This window comes from Ranitomeya variabilis, chromosome 2 (assembly GCF_051348905.1).
Source record: "Ranitomeya variabilis isolate aRanVar5 chromosome 2, aRanVar5.hap1, whole genome shotgun sequence".
Classification (NCBI taxonomy): Eukaryota; Metazoa; Chordata; class Amphibia; order Anura; family Dendrobatidae; genus Ranitomeya; species Ranitomeya variabilis.
The window spans coordinates 470832361-470855537 of record NC_135233.1 but is presented as its reverse complement, the minus strand read 5'-3'; the positions used below and the strand labels follow the sequence as shown (position 1 = coordinate 470855537).

Sequence of the window (23177 nt, the reverse complement as noted above, 5' to 3'; positions counted from 1 at the left end):
CGGTGACGTCATTACCTCCAGCACTCCACTCCGTTCCTTCCAGTCAGTCGGTCCCCCCCCAGGAGCTGAGCGCGCTCCGGTCCGTTACAGCCTCTCCGGTCTCCGCCATGTTCAGCTGGGCCAGCAAAGACGGGCGTAGGAAGAACGAGCCCGAGCTCTTCCAGACGGTGGCGGACGGACTCCGCAAACTGTACACCCAGAAGCTGCTGCCGCTGGAGGAGACCTACCGCTTCCACGACTTCCACTCCCCGGCGCTGGAGGATGCGGACTTCCACAACAAGCCCATGGTGCTGCTGGTGGGGCAGTACAGCACGGGCAAGACCACCTTCATCCGGCACCTGATGGAGCAGGACTTCCCCGGCATGAGGATCGGCCCGGAGCCCACCACCGACTCCTTCATCGCGGTCATGCATGGCCCGGTGGAGGGGGTCCTGCCCGGGAACGCGCTCGTCGTGGACCCCAAGAAACCGTTCAGGAAACTCAGCGCCTTCGGGAACGCCTTCCTCAACAGGTCAGTGACCCTGAGGGCATAGGTATGGACCTGCTGGAGAACTACAAGTCCCAGCCTCCCCTGGCTGCCAATACTGCCTATAGAAGAGAGGAGAAAAGTGAAACTTCGCATAACTTTGAAAGTAGTGGCCTTAAAGGGGTCGTCTCCATTCCCATTTAAAAATCCTGCACTCACCCTTCCCAGGTCCAGCATTGTGTGCAGCGCTGATGTCACGATGACAGAGCTGCAGCCAATCAGTGAGCTCATGGAGACCGAGCACTCTTAGTGGCAGATTGGCTGCAGCCCTGTCAACGTGCCATCAGCGCTGCAGACAATGACAGTCATCGGTGGAGACCCAGCAGTGGACCCGGGGAGGGTGAGGAAAGCTCCTTCTTTTTTTGGGGGGTTATTACAAACTGTGCCCGGGGACTGATTTTGTGAAAGGGGACAACTCCTTCTGTGCCAGTCATCGAGTGTCCGTCCGCCGGCCAGTGTGTGACAAGGGAGACTCTAGTTATACGGCTTCTGCTTAACCCCTTCACGACATGTGCCATAATAGTACTGTGCATGTCGTGATCCACCCGCAGCTGTTAACCTGTTAAATGCCGCTGTCAAACGCTGACATCAGCATTTAACACACGCTTCCGGCAATCGTGTCGTAAATCCCGCCCATCGGTGACCTGTCATGTGATCACGGGTCACCGATGGGTCGGCGTGACAACCAGAGATCTCCTGCAAACCTTTATGGTTGTCACTGCTAGATTGCTATGAGCGCCGCCTGGTGGTTGGCGCTCATAGCAAATCAGCAATTCTGCTACATACAGGCGATGTGATCATCTTAGATTTCTCTAACATAGCATGACGGACAGCAAGGTTATGAGCATTTAGCATTTTAAGGAGTGATTAAACCTGCTGACAGGTTCCCTTAAAGACCCATTTAGAGGAGGAACACGGATTCCCGACTAGGCCTCTCTAAATAGGCTGTAAATTCCCGACGGACATTAAATCTCTCATTCATGGGGTGTAAGAGTTTTCAAGCTTGATGTTCTATGCAGAACGATAGTGTCAGTGATCGTCCTGAGCACTCTGGATGGATCAGTCTTTCTTAATGGGCCAGAAGTCCCTTTTTCGCACAGTTACCCATACAAGCGCTGTCTTCTGTGACCCCGTCCATGTCATCATCTTCCTCATTTTTTCCAGCTCCTAAGCATAATTGTGTCTTTTCCCTTGAAATCCAGACTAGTCATTATCCTCTAAAGAAATAATTCTGCTATGTCAGACGTTCCATTGCAGAGTGACGAATGGCTTGTGGTCATCAGCCCCAATTGATAGAAAAGCTCGGGTGACTTGAATGGAGTCAATGATGCTCCTTATTTTTAAAGGGAACCTGTCACCTTATTCATGTTGCCCAAGCCATATATTTTTCTGAACGCTCCCAGGTTTCGAGGAAGACGTACTTTGAAGATGCGGCCGGAAATGAGATTAGTCTGGCTCTGCTGTAGGGGATCGACAGGTCTCTAACTGATTACATACACTAGTGAGACCTGTCGATCACCTCCAGCAGCGTTGTGAGAAGCCAGATTAGTCTCCTGACCATGGTCCCCGGCCGGATCTTCTAACTATATTATATCTTTGCTACATGCTACCTGTGGTTTGGGCTGGATGAGTCAGATGACCGGTTCCCTTTAACTGAAAGAATTCCACTGACATGAGATGGGATTGCAATCAATGGTCAGACAATGACCAATGAATTCCCCAAATAAAGAGACCGCGCTTCTTACAGCTAGGAGAGCCCCATCACTGCAGGCCACTATGCCCTGGGTTATTCCCACCTTTAGAAGATATCACTTCACAGATATCACAGAATGGGAAATAACATACTGATCGTGGGGGGCTAAAACTTCAGATATTCCCAGAAGTGAGTTATCCCCTATCCATAGAATGGGGTGGAAGTGTGTTGCTTGAACTCGGCTTTATTCATTCTCTATGGGACTGTCGGGAGGGGTAGAGCGCTGTACTCGACTATCTCCGGCAGTCCCACAAAATAGATGGCGCGGTGGTGACTGTTTGATGCCCCATTCAGATGAGCTTCTTCTCAGGACTGGTGATGACCTCCACCTATTCTGGGGACACGTGATAACTTCTAACAATGGGAATTAATGGCGCTCCATCATGGAAATTTCAATAGATGAACTCACTGTCATCATGGAAAATCGCCAACTGATGGCACCTTGTGTTGTGGCACCGTGACTTGCCATTTGCGCTTTAATATCCCGTGTGACTCCACCATGACTGAGGGGACACAATCTAATCCTGGAGTGAGCGGCGTCTGCTGCTGTGACTGGCAGAAAGTGTTTTCTTCTTAGTTCTAACTTTTTCTCTTTTACATTCTTTGTTTCCCCACAGACAGATGGTCTTGTATCTCTCTGAGGCCTGTCTTCTAGATACGGGAAGGAAATCCTGCCTTACCCTGACTTTGGCTATCCTTTACCCAAATACAAAGTGTTTTTTTTTCCTTTTTGTGGCCCTTGGTAGAGGTGACTCTTTGTACAGTTGGCAACACACCATGTGATCAGCTTATGTGGGAGATGAGCCTCCTTCAGAGGTGTTGGGCACTGACTTTTGCTACTCTCTCTTATACATGCATTCTCGATGGAGGTGAGTATGCATGTGTATCGAGGAGCTGAAAGAGATGGCTGAACTCCAAATGAATGGTCAGTTAAAGGGAACCTGTCACCCCCAAAATCGATGGTGAGGTAAGCCCACCATCATCAGGGGCTTATCTACAGCATTCTGTAATGCTGTAGATAAGCCCCCGATGTTACTTGAAAGAGGAGAAAAAGAGGTTATATTATACTCGCCCAGGGTCGGTCCCGCTGCGGTCCGGGTCCGATGGGTGTCTCAGGTCCGCACCGGCGCCTCCTATCTACATTCCATGACATCCTCTTCTGGTCTTCACCCTGTCGAGGGCAGAGCAAAGTACTGTAGTGCGCAGGCACTGGGTCTCTCTGACCTTTCCGGCGGCCTCGCACTGCAGTACTTTGCTCTGCCCTCAACAGGGCAGACAAAGTATGCTGGAGCCGTGGCGTGAAGACCAGAAGAGGACGTCATGGAATGAAGATGGGAGGACTGGGACCGCCCCTGGATGAGTATAATCTAACGTCTTTTTCTCCTCTTTCAGGTAACATCGGCGCCTTATCTTCAGCATTACAGAATGCTGTACATAAGCCCCTGATGACGGTGAGCTTACCTCACCATCGATTTTGGGGGTGACAGGTTCCCTTTAAATCTAAGGTGCACAGCCGCTTTACCCGGTTTTAGATTATTTGCACAATGGGTCTACCAATGTTTCCACTTGTATAAGGTTGATTTCCAGGAATGGGTCATGTCACCAAAGGTGCACTTGTACTACTCGATTTATCGTGAGTGACCATTCCTAGCAACACTCGGGCACTGTAAACAGTCTACTGAAGACTGAGCAAAACACTGATTCTCCAGGTGAAATGATCTTTTGGCTTGCTTAAAACATCATTATTCTCGGCAGCACATAGAGGACCTGTGCTGCCGAGAACAATAACAATGAAGATTCCCTGAATGATTGTTTACTGATCATTTTAGGTGCGGTCAGCCTGTGTTAAAAGGCTATTAAACTACCGCAGACCAAATATAGAGCCGATTAGTGGTCATTTAACGCCGCAGATTGGCTAATGTAACATAGCCTAATATATCTAATGTATTTCACTACATATATGTATATAGCACCATTCACGATGGATCTACAGATATAGCGTGCAGACTGGGCTGTCAGTGATCACTGATGTATAATCCTCTTGGCCATAGTCAGATAACAGCTGTCACCTCATAAAAATATGTTCTCCACCAAGTGCACATACTTATAATGCATTTTTGGACCTCCGGAATGCCGAGGCCCCTGTCCTGCTCAGTAGCAGATGGTGGGGGTCCAGCACTAACGCTGTGTTCTCATGATATGAGTGCCCCCGTGCCTTTTAACGGACAGTTGCTCGTTTTCACATAGATTTTAGAAAACGAATACCCTTTTTCTTGCTTCAGACGCTGCTGCACTTAACTTCACCCCTAAATGGATTTTGTGCATTAGCCGCTCCCACCCTGGAGAAGTATGTGTGATTCACCAGCGGCGGAGCTGTGCCAGGGTCTCTGCAGCACAGGAACACTAGGACGCAGTTATACATATGGAATAGACATTGTAGCAGCACTGGGCATAAGGGGTATAAGGGGACATTGTGCTACCCGGGGATGAATAGCTGTCATTTTTCAATAAAAAAAACACGTATTTTCTATTGGCTCCTAACTGCTGACAGCCATGATTGTGCTCACTGCCGCGCCACTGAAGGTACCACATTGGCACCTGCGCCAAGACTACAAATACTCATCTGTCTGATGAGACATGTCCAGGTGACCATGGCACATAACTGCTCCAGACGCCTGCCATAGAGCAATCTGTTAGTGTAAAACTCTAACCGATTATGTCCTTGCCTTTAGGTTCATGTGTGCTCAGTTACCTAACCCCGTCCTGGAGAGCATCAGCATCATAGACACCCCTGGGATCTTGTCTGGGGAGAAACAACGTATCAGTAGAGGTAAGTGTGAACACACCCTATATAGCGGGTTACAACACCGCAGTATATGCGCAGAACACTCCCACCAGTGTTATTCCATAGGGCTGTTCAGATTTTATTTAACTCATCGGCTGACTGTCCCTATGAAAAAATCGCTGCATGCGCTATTCTCTTCTGTATTTCTGATGTTCTCGGAGGGACCAAATTGAAGCTGAGGCGTCTGCTCACTGGCACAATAGACTGAAGGGTTCATGTCCCTTTAATGATAAGCATGGGTCTTCAGAGTGTGCACATTGCAGTCATGTGTTTCCATGATGAGACCACATCTTCCGGCTCGGCTTATGTAACGATAGTAGAAGTCTCTGAAGATTTTGGCACTTTACCGTTATTTCCCTGTCTATACAGATTGGGAATGCACTAGTGAGCGTGACTCGATGGCAATTTGGACACGAACCATAGACGAAAGTGCTAATATTTAATTTTATTTTATTCTGGGCAACCACTTTAAGCTCACATTAACCAAAGCAATTTCACCTACAGGTTCATCATCCTTTTTATATACATAGCAGTATTAAAGGGAATATGTCCGTAATTATTTTGCTCTATAATCTGAGAGCAGCATGATGTAGGGGCTGAGACCCTGATCCCAGTGATGCCACTTACTAGGTTGTGTTTTCCTGTTTCAATAAAATCAGTGTTTTATCAGCAGGAGTTTATCACTATAGGGACGTTGTCACACTTGCGAGTGCAATGCGAGAAACTCGCATCAATACCCGGCAATGCTGCCGGCACTCGTAAGAAATACATGCAGCCGCACGTTCCGGTCCCAAGTGCCGGGTATTGATGCGAGAGACTCGCATTGCACTCGCAAGTCTGATCCCGGCCTAGGACTAGTTGTCTGGTGCGGCCTGGTCCAGCCACGTGTGTAGGAGCTATTACCCACTTGTTCTGTTCACTAGTATGGGATAGGTACAAGATTTCCATATATCTGTAGACCCCGGATTACCCCTTTTTATGCTTTGTCCTTGAATACTAGGTCTTTGAATACTAGTAACTGTCCTCCATTCACATGAAAGTAAGAATAATCAGATTTTGGGGCCGTGAGAAAGTCTTCTTCCATTTAGGTTTGTAGATATTCCTAGTTGACCATTTAGCAGAGTGAAAGCCTCTTGTGCTGCTGTCGCCCCTTTTAGATGGTACTAGAATGTGAAATAACCCAGAGGGTGTAGCACATTCCTCAGTATGTAGAGGGAGAGGAGGAATGCCGGCCGGCGGGGCGTTGTGGGACCACCGCCAGGATAGAAGAACAGCTATGCAATCACTGGGGATTTCTTTCCGTGTGAGAATTCCCCACCCTGACGTTACCTAGATAACTGTACCAGGCACTGCCATATCATACTGTGTTTTTACGTACGCCGCATGTTCACACATGATCAATCTGATGTGCAGTTTACAGAATCTCAAATTCATTGCTGGGGTAATGGCGTATTATAATGTTATGACCATTTTTGAGGGAAGGATTAAAAAAACTATGCCATACTGCTATCTTCGTGGCTTTCACAGCTGAGCAATGATGGCAGCAGCATGGCACCGGATTAGCTGCAGTGGTCACATACCCACTTGTTATAGTGAATATTGATTGTATCCCGGTGAAGCTCGATGCTTTACATCAGCGCCTGTACGTACCGCATGGAATATGGTTTACAGAACTTGCTGCTGCCAGTCGTTTACATCAACTCCCCCCTAGAATGAATTTGTAACATATTTGTAACTTTATGCTGTTTGCTATATAATGGCCATCCGCCCGAGGTGAAAGGTGAAAACGAGCGAAGATTCACCCACATTGTAAAATAGCTTTCTGAGCTATAATAATCTCTTGGCCATAAAACAAGTTATAACTTACATCATTACATTACTAATGGGAAATCTGCATCTTAAAGGGAATGCATCATCAGAAATAACCTGTTGCTGAAATCTGATTTTTATGTTACATGTAATTTTTTTGAAACCCTTTTGATAACTTTTTTCTTTTTTGACAGTGATCTGCAAAAAAAAAGTATGTGTGTGTATATATATATATATATATATATATTTTCTCATATTAGATTGACGGCCTCTTCTGAACGATAAGAAATTTCTGCTTGGTTTTAACCTTCTACTTTACCAAAAATAGAAGTGTTTTCAATCCAAACACCCTGGATCCCACGCAGCTAATTTAAGGCAGTATCTGCCTATTTCAGTTACTTAAAAATATTAAAGCCAGCATATTTAGAAAAGTCTTACAATATCACAACACATTCTATAAATTAATATATGCTTTATATGGATAATGGGGACCAGCTGCCAATCAATGGGAAGACAGAAAACAGAAACACAAGCAGCCATATGGTCCCATAAAATACATGCTTTATTAAATACAAAAGATATAAAATCACCAAGCAAGAACAGGTGGACAGAGGGGAAAACACAGTACGCACCAATGTTAATGACAAAAAACAGGCCTGAGGACGGTCCATGAACCACAATGCTGAACTAGCAATATGCTAGAAGGAAGCTTTCCAATATGGGAGATAGCAATATATTCAATATATATAGGGCAAGTGCCCTCACGTAGGAAACACTAACATCTAAGCACAGTGCAGCGATGTACTTACAGCAAACAAAGGTGGTCCAGGGAACGAACCGACAGGCCTGACCCCAACGCGCGTTTCGGAGCGCACCGCTCCTTCCCCCTGACGAAGGAGCGGTGAGCTCCGAAACGCGCGTTGGGGTCAGGCCTGTCGGTTCGTTCCCTGGACCACCTTTGTTTGCTGTAAGTACATCGCTGCACTGTGCTTAGATGTTAGTGTTTCCTACGTGAGGGCACTTGCCCTATATATATTGAATATATTGCTATCTCCCATATTGGAAAGCTTCCTTCTAGCATATTGCTAGTTCAGCATTGTGGTTCATGGACCGTCCTCAGGCCTGTTTTTTGTCATTAACATTGGTGCGTACTGTGTTTTCCCCTCTGTCCACCTGTTCTTGCTTGGTGATTTTATATCTTTTGTATTTAATAAAGCATGTATTTTATGGGACCATATGGCTGCTTGTGTTTCTGTTTTCTGTCTTCCTATTTCAGTTACTTGTAGTCAACAGCAAACTATCTGACACAGACAGCACTGTGACCTCTGCTGTATAATTTGTGTAAGAATATAACAAATTCCTACATCAAGCAGCCAATGGGTCGCGGCTGCCCTCCACTACTAGTTTCAAAGAGGATCTTTCATTTGGATTTTTTATTTTTTTTTTAATTAAATGTAGTACCTCCTCCATTTGGCGCTTCTCTTCTGATTCTGGAACAGTTTTTCTTTTTCTTCTGTGCCCTTCCATTCCAAAGTTATGTCCCCAGGAAAAAGTTACATTCAACCAGCTGGGCGTATATCACTGAGTTTCTTTGTGGGCGTGGCTGTTTTGATTGGCTGACCTCAGGTGAGAAAGACAAACGCCCGAATTAGTTCTCTTCTTGGTTGAAGGGAAAATTTGCATCATTATTACCGGGGGACATAACTTTGGAATAGAGGGACATAGAAGAAAAAGAAAAACTGTTCCAGAATCTGTGGAGTAGGGGAAAGTGGAGAAGGTACTCCTTAATTAAAAAAAAAAAAATTAAATGAAAAGTCCTTTAAGAAAAAGGGTACACGAGAGATTGTGTCAAATAATGATATCCAATCACCATTATCTTCTAATCCATCATTGTTATAAACGTTTTTCCCACATGGATACAGCACAGCAGAAAGTGAGGAAAATAATGAGTGGCGCCCCTCCCAGCATGCACACAAGCACAGTGATGACTTTGGCAACTGCTGCTTGCTTATATACTAGTTACACTTTATTTCCAGCTGACTAACCAGTGCTAGCTCAATTGTTCCTGTATTTGTTCTACTCTTCCCTGCCTGGTCAGCAGTTCCTTCATTCTGCAGCAGGAAAAATTGTGCAGTGTGAGATAAGACCCCCAGTAAAAAGTCCAAAGAGCCGGAGCTAGGAAGTGCCTTTCAAACAAGGGTTAATCTCAGAGGAATTAAGAATTATTATTTATTTATATAGCACCATTAATTCCATGGTGCTGTACATGAGAAGGGGTTACATACAAACTACAGATATCACTTACAGTAAGCAAACTAACAATGACAGACTGATAGAGGGGAGAGGACCCTGCCCTTGCGGGCTTACATTCTACAGGATTATGGGGAAGGAGACAATTGGTTTGGGGGATTGCAGCAGCGCCTGCGGTGGTGAGGAGGCAGTGGGGTCAGTGCAGGCTGTAGGCTTTCCTGAAGAGATGGGTTTTCAGGTTCCGTCTGAAGGATCCGAATGTGGTTGATAGTCGCACGTGTTGGGGCAAAGAATTCCAGAGGATGGGGGATATTCGGGAGAAGTCTTGGTGGCGGTTGGGTGAGGAGCAGATAAGTGTGGAGGAGAGAAGGAGGTCTTGGGAGGACCGGAGGTTACGTGAGGGAAGATATCAGGAGATTTATTATTATTATTATTATTACTAGATGGTGGCCCGATTCTAACGCATCGGGTATTCTAGAATATGCATGCCCTTGTAGTATATTGCACATTCCACGTAGTATATTGCCCAGCCCACGTAGTATATTGCCCAGCCCACGTAGTATATTGCCCAGCCCACGTAGTATATTGCCCAGCCCACGTAGTATATTGCCCAGCCCACGTAGTATATTGCCCAGCCCACGTAGTATATTGCCCAGCCCACGTAGTATATTGCCCAGCCCACGTAGTATATTGCCCAGCCCACGTAGTATATTGCCCAGCCCACGTAGTATATTGCCCAGCCCACGTAGTATATTGGCCAGTGACATAAAATTAAAAAATAGTCATATACTCACCTTAGTCCTGGCTCCTGTGTACGGTGCACGTGGCAGCTTCCAGTCCCAGGGTTGGTATGACTATGAGCGCAGGACCTGTGATGACGTCGTGGTCACATGACCGTCACGTCATGGCAGGTCCTTCTCCCTTAGCACCGGAACCTGCCGGCGGACAGGACGCGATGTCGGAGGGTGAGAATAAGGGGTTTTTTTTTATATTATTATTATTTGTAACATTAGATCGTTTTACTATTGATGCAGCATACGCGGCATCAATAGTAAAAACTTGGTCACACAGGGCTAATAGCTGCGTAACCGGAGTGCGTTACACCGCGCTCCGGTAACGCTGGCATTAACCCTGTGTGAGGGCTGACTGGATGACTGGAGGGGAGTATGGAGCGGGCACTGACTGCGGGGAGGAAAGAGAGGCCATATTGCCGCCGGACTGTGGCCGTCGCTGATTGGTCGTGGCAAAACGCCCACGACCAATCAGCAACTTGGATTCCATGACAGACAGAGGCCGCGACCAATGAATATCCGAGACAGACGGAAGTGACCCTTAGACAATTATATAGTAGGATTATTATACATTTTTATAGCGCCATTTATTCCATGGCACTTTACATGTGAAAAAGGGGGCAAATAGATAAATACAACAAACATCAGCAAAAAACAAGGAACTAACAGGTACAGAAGGAGGGAGGACCCTGCCCACGAGGGCTCAGTCTTCAGGGGATGGGTGAGGATACACTAGGAGAGGGCAAGTATGGAGGTTATGGCGGCTTCTTTCATCTCCATTCAGGTTTTGGAGTGCATCCTACAACTCCAGGTTTTGTAAGCATGTATAACATTTGTAAAGGGGTTTGTCCCATTAAGACTCCAGAGGCGATGTACACTCTTCAGGAATTGCGTATGGACATCCAGTTTCCCACGGTCATAACTGCTGATGGAACAACGTCTTTAACCATAACTTTTGACCTAAAATAAAAACTGCCTAAACATCAGGCCTTTTAGACAAAGTATTGATTGTGGCGTTTTAATGCTGATCTGTCCAATTGCACAATATAAACTGCATATAGTATGAAATCGATCTTAGACCTGCTCCTAGTGCCAGGAAATTAACCCTCTGCACGGACTCCTCAACACGGGGAAGTTCAGATATACAGAATACATAGATGTGAGTGAGGAGCTATTCATGAGGCCAAATGAAATCTTTGCAGATTATTTTACCAGATAATGCCGTGCGTAGCGGGCATCGGACCACCCTGTGTTTGGCACCAGGTTACAGTAACTATGATGAATAAACTAATCTCCCGCATTGTCCGGGACTGTGATTATTTTGATAAAATGATATCTTTGTCCAGTTCAGGCAATAAAAATCTCAGCACGGCTCCTAGGAGTGAGCGAGACGTTTGATAACAGTTTTATTGCCGTAATTCATAGCTTTATTCTATGTGCAGGAAGCTGAAGTCAGCAGGGCCACTCAAGCCCATTGTGTTGTTTGCACCCTGGGACCCCCCACTCCAAATACTAAAGGCACCGTTACACTAAACGACTTACCAACGATCACGACCAGTGATACGACCTGGCCGTGATCGTTGGTAAGTCGTTGTGTGGTCGCTGGGGAGCTGTCACACAGACAGCTCTCTCCAGCGACCAACGATCAGGGGAACGACTTCGGCATAGTTGAAACTGTCTTCAACGATGCTGAAGTCCCCCTGCAGCACCCGGGTAACCAGGGTAAACATCGGGTTACTAAGTCCAGGGCCGCGCTTAGTAACCCGATGTTTACCCTGGTTACCATTGTAAAAGTTAAAAAAAACAAAACACTACATACTCACATTCTGATGTCTGTCACGTCCCCCGCCGGCGTCCACAGGGTTAAAACTGCTTTCGGCAAGAGCGCTGCTAATATGCACGCGCTGCTGCCGAGAGCTTCCCTGCACTGAATGTGTTAGCGCCGGCAGTAACAGCGGTGACGTCACCGCTGTGCTCTGCTTTACGGCTGGCGCTGACACACTCAGTGCAGGGAAGCTCTCGGCAGCAGAGCGTGCATATTAGCAGCGCTCTTGCCGAAAGCAGTTTTAACCCTGTGGACGCCGGGGGACGTGACAGACATCAGAATGTGAGTATGTAGTGTTTTTTTTTTTTTTTAACTTTTACAATGGTAACCAGGGTAAACATCGGGTTACTAAGCGCGGCCCTGCGATTAGTAACCCGATATTTACCCTGGTTACAAGTGAACACATCGCTGGATCGGCGTCACACACGCCGGTCCAGCGATGACAGCGGGTGATCAGCGACCAAAAAAGGTCCTGATCATTCCCATCGACCAACGATCTCCCAGCAGGGGCCTGATCGTTGGTCGCTGTCACACATAACGAGATCGTTAGCGGGATCGTTGCTACGTCACCAAAAGCGTGACGTTGCAACGATATCGTTAACGATATCGTTATGTGTGACTCAGCCTTAACTTGTTCCACTTGAGTAAACGGAGGAGTAAGTGACAGGGAGGAGGTTTATGCAATGTCAGAGGTATGAGAGCAAGCAGGAGTGCACTTTATCCTTAGTTTATAGCAAAGTCCAGGTTAGAAATAACAGTCTGACTTCCAACAGCGAGGTGTGAGGAGCAGGAGAATGCCCTAGATGTAAATGGGTAGTCTCAAGTTCTTACGTTGTTTAAAATTGCAAAGTGCTGGAAAGAAGACGAGTCTGCACGAGTGGGCTCTAGTCATCCGTGTCTTACAGGGATGTTATCAGTGTTTTGTTGCCACTGTAAACGCTGCATTTTGACAAAAAATGTAATGTTAACCACTTCAAGATGGAGCCCTTTTTCTTTTTTGCGTTTGTTTTTCGCTCCCCTTCTTCCCAGAGCCATAACTTTTTTATTTTTCCGTCAAAATGGCCATGTGAGTGCTTATTTTTTTGCGGGACAAGTTGTACTTTTTAACTACACTGTTGGTTTTACCATATCGAGTACTCATAAACAGGGAAAAAATTCCAAGTGCAGTGAAATTACAAAAAAAAGTGCAATTCCACAACTTTTCTTTGGATTTGTTTTTTATCATGTTCACTAAATGCTAAAACTGAACTGCCATTATGGTTATCCAGGTCATAAAAATTATACCATTTTAGTGTAATACGATCTTTTGATCGCCCATTATTGCATTTTAATGCTATGTCACGGCGACCCAAAAAATGTAATGCTGGCTTTTTAAAAAAAATTCTTCTTACACCATTTAGTAATCGGATTAATTTATTTTTTTTATATTGATTGGAGCAATTCTTAATGCAGCGATACCAAATATGTGTGCTTGATTTTTATTTTTTTTTATTTTATTTTATTTTGAATGGGGCAAAAGGGGGGTGATTTAAACTTTTTAATACTTAAAAAAAATAAAAAAATATATATATCTCTCGCGAGACCGCGAAGTCATCTGGGTAATTTTGCAATGCATCCTGGGAACGGAAGATGGTGGCAGCCGCGCGCATAGGGACAGCTTCGCTGGATCCCAGGGGGTGAGTATATAACTATTTTTTGTTTTAATTATCTTTTTTTAACACTGATATGTGCCCACACTGCTATATACTACGTGGGCAGTGTTGTATACCGCGTGGGCTGCGTTATATACCGCGTGGCCTGTGCTATATATTACGTGGCCACTGTTATGTACTGCATGGCCTGTGTTATATACTGTGTGGCTGCTATATACTGCGTTGGCCACTGTTATATATTGCATGACCTGTATTAACACATCGGGTATTCTAGAATATGTATGTATGTATGTATGTATGTATATAGCAGCCACATAGCATATAGCACAGGCCACGTAGTATTTGTCTGCTATATACTACATGGCTCCTATATACTACGTGGCCTGTGCTATATACTAGGAGGCTGCTATATACATACATACATAGTCTAGAATACCCGATGCGTTAGAATCGGGCCACCATCTAGTGTGTGTATATGTATGTGTATATATATATATATATATATATATATATATATATATATATATATATATATATATATATATATATATATATATATATATATATATATATATATATATAAAATCTCTTTTTATATATTTTTTTTACTTTAGACATGCTTCAATAGTCTCCGTGGAAGACTAGAAGCTGCCATAACCCTGCTACGTACAGGAGATGATCAGATCGGACCTGTATGTAGCACAATGCGTCACTTGCTATGAGCGCTGACCACCTAGTCTTGTAGTGATAATATCCTGCTGATAAAACACATTGTAAGCCATATTAACTTCTGTGTGGTTTTTTTGTAGTTTAAATACTTTTTTTTTTTTTTTTTTTACTATTACAGTAATACAAATAGAAAAAAATTCCTAAGCAGTGTGAATTGTTACTCCTATTTTTTGTTGTTTTTGCCCACTACGCTGTGGCTCCTGATTCTCCATAGAGTGTCGTCCACCATCCTGGACGGTCCGTGTAATTCTCCCAGGAAACATCCTCTATGTGTTGGAACAGACGTTTCTACCGTAGTTACAGTATATTTGGGGGAAATCTCATCTCGGGCCTTATAAGGGGGTCTCACATTTGACCCTTGACTTTCCAAATCCCACAAGAGTAAAGACTGAACCAGGGAAAACTTGGAGCCTCTTAGAAGCTTCTTCAGACGTACAGAACCATGTTTCTTAGTTTTGTAGGCCCATCGTCATGGAAACGCTGAGAAAATGGAGGGGAAAAAATAGGAAAATCTACTGTGGAACTCTCAGGCGGAATGTACAAAATACATTTTTATTGCTGGTTGTCATTGGTGACAGGCCGTGTTCTCCAGAGATGCAGCAGTAATGTCTGACAGCTGTTCCCCGGCCCACCGCAAGAAACCCCCTCGTCAGTAGAGAAAGTGAAAGTTTCATACTTGAGGCTGCGAGTCACTGACTTATCTGGAGAAGCGATCTTCATGTGTAAAAATAGCCACCGACCGCTGGCATCGTGTGTTATTCACACAGTCCACTCTTCCTGCATTTTTCCAGTATCTGGTTGATCCATCACCCAGTATGGCCGCAAACCCGAACATCAACCTATTAATGCTTTTACTGCATAGAGCTCAAACACCAAGGCTGGCCGATTCTTTATGTGCATTATTCACATACACGTCATATTTTCCAGGAAAAAACACGTTAGTTGCCGGAGTTCTGAGTCACTGCTGCATTGCTCATTAATGCCGTGTTACAGACCTGAAACTTCCACCTTAACCGTGTGTGTATTTACTCATCTCGATCCTAAGGGGACAGCACCTTGGTCCTTCCCATCCTGGGCTTGGGTGTCATAAGGCCATGTTCACACTATATAAGTATTCGGTCAGTATTTTACCTCAGGATTTGCAAGCCAAAATCACAAGTGGGTGATAAATAGTGGTGACGTGTTTCTATTATAGTTTTCCTCTGATTCTTCCTCTCCTGGTTTTGGCTTACAAATACTGAGGTGCACACACACAACCCCCCCCCCCCCCCCCGAAATAAACCAAGTCATCACTGCTGTTCTATATGATATACAGTACAGACCAAAAGTTTGGACACACCTTCTCATTTAAAGATTTTTCTGTATTTTCATGACTATGAAAATTGTACATTCACACTGAAGGCATCAAAACTATGAATTAACACATGTGGAATTATATACTTAACAAAAAAGTGTGAAACAACTGAAATTATGTCTTATATTCTAGGTTCTTCAAAGTAGCCACCTTTTGCTTTGATGACTGGTTTGCACACTCTTGGCATTCTCTTGATGAGTTTCAAGAGGTAGTCACCGGGAATGGTCTTCCAACAATCTTGAAGGAGTTCCCAGAGATGCTTAGCACTTGTTGGCCCTTTTGCCTTCACTCTGCGGTCCAGCTCACCCCAAACCATCTCGATTGGTGACTGTGGAGGCCAGGTCATCTGGCGTAGCACCCCATCACTCTCCTCCTTGGTCAAATAGCCCTGACACAGCCTGGAGTTGTGTTTGGGGTCATTGTCCTGTTGAAAAATAAATGATGGTCCAACTAAACGCAATCCGGATGGAATAGCATGCCGCTGCAAGATGCTGTGGTAGCCATGCTGGTTCAGTATGCCTTCAATTTTGAATAAATCCCCAACAGTGTCACCAGCAAAGCACCCCCACACCATCACACCTCCTCCTCCATGCTTCACGGTGGGAACCAGGCATGTAGAGTCCATCTATTCATCTTTTCTGTGTCACACAAAGACCCGGTGGTTGGAACCAAAGATCTCAAATTTGGACTCATCAGACCAATTCTATGGCTATGTGCACACGTAAGAAAAGAGGTGCAGAATTTTCTGCACAAAATCTGCATCTCCTGGCAGAATCCGCAGCTGCGTTTTTAGTGTGTTGATTTTATTTCTATAATGGAGGGGTGCAGAAACGCTGCAGAACTGCACAAAAGTGACATGCACTTCTTTGAAATCTGCAGCGTTTCTGCGCAGATTTTTCTGCACCATGTGCAGAGCTTTTTTTTTTTTTCACATTGATTTACATTGTACTGTAAATCACAGTGCAGTTCTGCAGCGTTTCTGCTGCAGAAAAATCTGCTGCAAATCTGCACCAATTCTGCACTAAATCTGCATCGTGTGCACATACCCTAACAGTCTATTCAGTAGGACTATCCGCTGTGTATCCACCAGACTTCTGTTCAACACAGCTGATGGTCCCAACCCCATTTAGAAGGCAAGAAATCCCACTTATTAAACCTGACAGGGCACACCTGTGAAGTGAAAACCATTCCCGGTGACTACCTCTTGAAGCTCATCAAGAGAATGCCAAGAGTGGGCAAAGCAGTCGTCAAAGCAAAAGGTGGCTACTTTGAAGAACCTAGAATATAAGACATAATTTCAGTTGTTTCACACTTTTTTGTAAAGTATATAATTCCACATGTGTTAATTCATAGTTTTGATGCATTCAGTGTGAATGTACAATTTTCAAAGTCCTGAAAATAAAGAAAAATCTTTAAATGAGAAGATGTGTCCAAACTTTTGGTCTGTACTGTATGTATAGAGAACTGTAAGCCCAAAAGGCAAAAAAACATGAGCTGGCAATGCAACAATGGCGCACACTATATGGATAAAGGTATTGGAACTCACATCTTGGGCTATGTTCACAGAATTGCGTTTTTTGTTTTCCCCAGCAGGCAAAACCTGCTCTCTTGGCAGTAAAGAAGCTGCTTACAAAAAGCAAAGTTGTGCTCAGTATTTGTTGGGTTTTTGCAGCAGTTTTTATTGTCTCTCCTGCATGCTGATAAAGTTTAGTGCCCCTCAAAAAAAAATCATGATGCAACTTCCTTAGGTTTTTGCACAAAAAATGCGGAAAAACCTGATATCTGCGTTTTTTTGGGGGGGTTTTGCTGCATTTTTGCACATATTCATTGCTTTCTATGGGTGAAAAAAAAATGCTGAAAGTGACATGGTACAGTTTTCCAAGAAAAAAAAGTCTGTACATGAGATTTCTGAAACCGCAGCAAGTCCGCCATAATGTGGAGACCCCGTAACGTAACAGATTGGGGGGGCTGAATGCTGAGGAGCAGAGGGCAGAAAAGTCACTAATGCTCTGCTGACTCCATAACTGACCTCTGATGTTAACATCAGCACAAACTCTGATACCCCGCCAGGAGCTTCATGGCTGAGCAGCTGCATGCAGCCTTACATCACCAAGCACAATGCCAAGGGTCAGATGCAGTAGTATAAAGTCACCACCACTGGACTCTGGAGAAATGGAAATGTTTTCCTCTATCTGGCATCTGCTGGACGAGTCTGGAGAGAATATCAGATCGCTACCTGCCTGACTGCATGGAGTCGGCTGTAGTTTGATGCAGGAAGGATAATACTATGGAGGTGTTTTCAGCAATCAGTACTTGGTTCTTGTGAAGGAGTTTCCTTATGCTCAGTATACAAGACATTTTGGTCAATTGTAACCTTTATCTATGTAAGAACATTTTGGGGAAGGCCCTTTTTCTGTTCCGAATGAATGGAGCGTGTGAGCCCTGTCCTCTCCACCAACATTAGTATCTGACCTCACAGTCTTCTGGATGAAAAGCCAAAAATTCCAACAGAGGCCTCCAAAATCTTGTTCAAAGTCTTCCCTGAAGAGCTGGAGTCACTTTATCTGCAAAGCACCAACTCCATATTAATTCCTATGGGATCTTACACAACCTTATGGAGGTGTCCAAACTCTTGTATCCAGATAGTATATGTGTCAGAACCAGCAGAACAATGTAAGGATACCAGTGAGGTGCCACAATTGCAAGGCTTGACACTAATGTTTTACTATGGATGTGACACACAAGGTACCGTGCGCATTAGATATCGACATCCTCCAGAGAGAATTTGCCACCAGTGATGATTCTTATAGAGGGACCTCGGAGCTCTCCGGAGTATGGGAGAGCCGGACAAGATAGCTGCCGGGCGACCTGTTCTGTCAGCCATCTAAGGTGTATGGGCGAGCTTAAAGGGGTTGTCCAGGACTTTAAATGGGTTGTCCACTACTAGGACAATCTCTTCTTGATCAAAATGTTTGGACCTGATAAAATGATAAAGCCTATACTCGCTTCCCTTGCCGGTCAGTTCCCACAGTGTCTGCACTCGCGGTCCCGGGGCTTTAGTGCGGTTGTTGTGACCCCCGGTGCCCAATCGCTGTCCCTACCTTCGGACTAATCTATCCCGAAGAGGAAGTCCGGGCCGAAGCTGACCCTGGACCTGGGTGAGTTTAGGCAGACAAAGCTTCCCTATATTAGGCGATCTCTCGTATGTGGTGTTGTACCAAGCGGCCTTTTTCTTTCTTGCTACGTTCTCTACATGTCGGCAGGTATCTCTGCATCTAAGTTAGATACTACGTACCCCTGTATCTCTTATGAAGTATCTAACCCTCTTTGCTTCTTTGCCGCAGGCTATGACTTTGCAGCAGTCTTGGAGTGGTTCGCTGAACGTGTGGATCGCATCATTCTGCTTTTTGACGCTCACAAGTTGGACATATCCGATGAATTTTCTGAGGTCATCAAAGCTCTCAAAAACCACGAGGATAAAATCCGAGTTGTCTTAAATAAGGCTGATCAGATTGAAACCCAACAGCTGATGAGAGTCTACGGGGCCCTTATGTGGTCACTGGGGAAGATCATTAACACTCCAGAGGTGGTGCGTGTGTACATCGGCTCATTCTGGTCCCATCCTCTGCTCATCCCGGACAACCGCAAATTGTTTGAAGCCGAGGAGCAAGACTTATTTAAGGACATTCAGTCCTTACCCAGGAACGCTGCCCTCCGCAAGCTAAATGACCTCATTAAAAGGGCCAGACTGGCTAAGGTAAGGAGAAGGGATTGATTGCCATTCATTCTGGCTCGAAAACGGTCCTAAGTGGAGGACTCTTCTGCGTCATCCAACCCCTTAATGGCGACTGAGGGTGTTCTCTGCATGAAATGAAAGTGGTCTACTCAGGAGATGCGTAGTCCTAGAAGCCACCTCGCTCACCTTCTTGAAACCGTACATACATGTAATAGTAAGCCAGGCCAGGCGGCATTTCAGTCCTTACGCCATAATGGCCTTGATAATACTTACAATGCTTGAAGTGATCGCCGTTGGTTTTGAAAACACGGTAAAAATGGATTTCAAGCCCTCACTAATTGGATGATCTATCTCTAAGGGATATGTCCTCAATATCGTAGTCCTGAAAACACCCTTTAATAATAAACTCCATACAGTTTTAGGGAGTCAATAAAGAACAAACCCTTTTTGTAATCTGCCCCTGTTTCCCTTTCAGGTCCACGCTTACATCATTAGTGCTATTAAAAAGGAAATGCCAAATGTCTTTGGTAAGGACAACAAGAAGAAAGAGCTGATCAGCAACCTGGCCGAGATTTACATAAAAATAGAAAAAGAGCAGCAGATCTCACCTGGAGACTTCCCCAGCCTGAAGAAAATGCAGGTATAAGATTTATAAAAATTGGAAGAAAATTTAGTGATGAGCGAAGGAGTTCAGGATAAGGTGTTATCCAAGCATGCTCATATGCTAACAGAGTGTCTCCGGCGAGCTCGAAAAATATGATCGAGTCCCCGCGGCTGTTCGACAGCTGTATCACATGCAGGGGATAGCCTAACAAACAAACAGGTAATCCCTGCATGTGTTGCAGCTGTCGGATAGCCACAAGACATGAAGGTGAGGGGACTCAAACATATTTTTTGAGCACGCTGAAGAGACTCGGTTAGCTCCCGAGCATGCTCAGATAACACCTTATCCCAGCATCATCGCTCATCACTAGTGATAATGTGTTCAGATTTACCAGATATTCAGCCATCCTCGTAGTGTTACCAGATGGCCAGAAAATTTCATACAGCAACACAGTAATGTCCTCTGTTTTTGCTGTTCATGGTCTCTGGTGTATGAGAAGAGCACACTGTAGTTAGGCCATTAAAGGGGTATGCCCATCTCCATTTCCTATCCCAATCTGTAGCAGGTGTAATAATAATATTATTAGCAAATGTCTCCAATTAGAAATGTTTTATTCTTCTGATTAGCTATGTCACACACCCTTTGTGCAGGGCATTGCAGTAGCTTAGTTATCCATGGTTCCAACAACTTGCAACTGTCACTGAGTGGTCGTAACTATGGATACCTAAGTTACAAGAATGCGGAGGGCACCACTAAATATAAAGGTGTTGGGGCTCACCATGGACAGGGAAACAACAGATAATGACCAAAGAGGGAAGAGATCATGTCCATACAACTGGGAGCACCTCAAACAAATCTCAAAATATTCAAAAAAAGGCTTTTATTGATAAATAGCACAGCAATTAACAATTCACACAGAAAACAAGATTAAAAACATTTAAAAGTGCAATATGCAGCACAAAACTGCACAACAGTCATTTCCTAATATAGGGAAAATGACAAACCACATCCCTGCCCTCTCCAACTGAATGAATTTAAAGTGCAATGTCTGGAATATTGTAACCAAAGAACACTCTATTATGAGTTGATTATCTATACTCCTGTATTTATTAACCATAGAGTGTTCTTTGCATTTTTGCTGCGTCCAAAATCCATTTAAAAAAAGGACGCATGCGGCGCAAAACGCAGCGTTGTGCATGCGTTTTGCTGCGTTTTTGTTTGCGTTGTGCGCTGCGGCGCCGACGCTGCGGCGCACAACGCAAATGTGAACGTAGCCTTAAGTAGTTTAGGCTATCAGTGTACATGAAATATACATCTGTGTATTCACCGTGTAAAAGACTGAGTGTGTCTTGTTTTTCCCTTTTTTTTTTTTTTTTTTTTTAAGGAAATTTTAATGACTCAGGACTTTGCGAAGTTCCAGTCTATAAAGCCAAAGTTGCTGGATGCAGTCGAAGACATGCTGGCTAATGACATCGCTAGGCTTATGGTCCTGGTCAGAAAGGAGGAATCGCAAATGACAAATCAAATAGTCAAAGGTGGAGCATTTGAAGGAACCATGAATGGTCCATTTGGCCATGGATACGGGGAGGGAGCCGGAGAGGGAATTGATGACGTAGAATGGGTAGTAGGTAAAGATAAACCAACCTACGATGAGATATTTTACACACTTTCTCCAGTCAATGGAAAAATCACCGGTGCCAGTGCCAAAAAGGAGATGGTGAAGTCCAAGCTGCCCAACACAGTTTTGGGCAAAATCTGGAAGTTAGCAGATGTGGACCGAGACGGCTTTCTTGATGATGAAGAATTTGCTTTAGCCAATCACTTAATAAAAGTGAAGTTAGAAGGGCACGAGCTGCCGGCAGATCTTCCTTCCCACCTAATCCCTCCCTCAAAACGGCGAGGAGAGTGACACCAGCTTCTCACCCACCCCATCTGTACCTCTTCAGAGTCTTCCATTATTTTTTTTGGTTTTTTTTGTTTTCTAGATTTAAATTCCTAATTGGAAAGAACTACAGCAGTAAAGCAGAGATTCAGTACGTTCATAACTTTTTAAAATAAAATGTTTAAAATATATTCTTACAAAAGCACTCTAAAAAAAAAAGACTGATTTACTGATGGAGCCAAGGTGATGTATCCGTGCAAGTGTTACGTCTGTTCTGCAGCTGAGGACTTGGGGGGGCATTGCCCTTCTCGTATCTTGTTATATAAAGCTATTCTGTTCTGTGGGTCCTGGCACCATCTAAGTACGGAAAGGGAGACTCATCCGATTTCAAGGTGGTCCTCATGCGGAGTGTCTAATAATCCTCCATTTTTTTTGCCTTGCAAAACCGTGAAGCTGCTACGATTTGGGAACATTGCCTTCCCCTCCAGTGTTATTTTTTCCAGCATCGTGCATCACTTTCAGCAGCTCGAAGAACTGTCCTAAGCGATGAAAATGATGGTTATTAGTTTGACCTGATGCAAATCTACACTCCAGCCTTCTTCAGTATTAAGTTTAGAGTTTTATCTTTTAGGTTTTTTGCTGATCATTGCCTTAGTTATAAGCTGAAATTACATCTGAAGTGTTATTTAAGGGGTATCTTCATTTCAGATAGAAATGGGATATACACAAGATCTTCTGCACATGCAGGTTCCACAGCTATCTCGAGGCTGGTGGTCCCTGACCTCTGTCTTGTGGCTGGGCATGTGGAGATCTCTATTCATTTCTATGGGAATGCGCTGCCACCTCCTTTCACACTGGGATTGTTACTGGTACTGGGGGATCCCAGCTCTAGACATAGGTGGGGTCCCAGATCTTGTGCCTGCATCTGTCCAATACAGACTATTCTGTGGTTCATAACGATCTACGATAGTGGTGCCACTTAAAAGAATTCGTTAGTGGACAAGAACGTTTTTATTAGCTCTCCTCCTACTTATTGTTAGAGTGAGACATTGTGCAGCCAAACGTCCACATCTAAAGCTGCAACTTCTTTCCAACTTGTGGACGGTGATTAAGATCCATGCCTCATCCCCATGATGGCACTGCCCATGGACAGGACGGATGGTCATGAGGATGCTGGATTGGGGAGGACTACTCAAGGTTTCATGCCATTGTCGTTTTTCATGGCCATTGATTGCCGGCGTTACTGTTTTATTTCATTTTTTGTGATACAGGTTACCCTTTCTACAATGCACATACTTCAAATATATAATGCAGAACACCAACCTGTGCCTTTCCTTCTGTAGGAGTTCTCATTCTCTGTGATTTCTGTTATAAAATATAAAAGCTTTTATCCAAGCTTCTATAGAGTTGACCTACTTGTG

The 23177-nt window shown here is 44.5% G+C and overlaps 1 protein-coding gene across 1 annotated transcript; it reads left to right on the top strand.

The window, feature by feature from the left end:
* Positions 1-13: 13 nt before the first annotated feature.
* EHD1 (EH domain containing 1) lies at positions 14-23151 on the top strand. Its single transcript, XM_077287729.1, has 5 exons — positions 14-511; positions 5012-5109; positions 18879-19291; positions 19746-19910; positions 21259-23151. Exons 1-5 carry the CDS (start codon positions 108-110, stop codon positions 21781-21783), a joined length of 1605 nt encoding a protein of 534 aa, XP_077143844.1. The 5' UTR covers positions 14-107; the 3' UTR covers positions 21784-23151.
* The last annotated feature ends 26 nt before the right edge of the window (positions 23152-23177 follow it).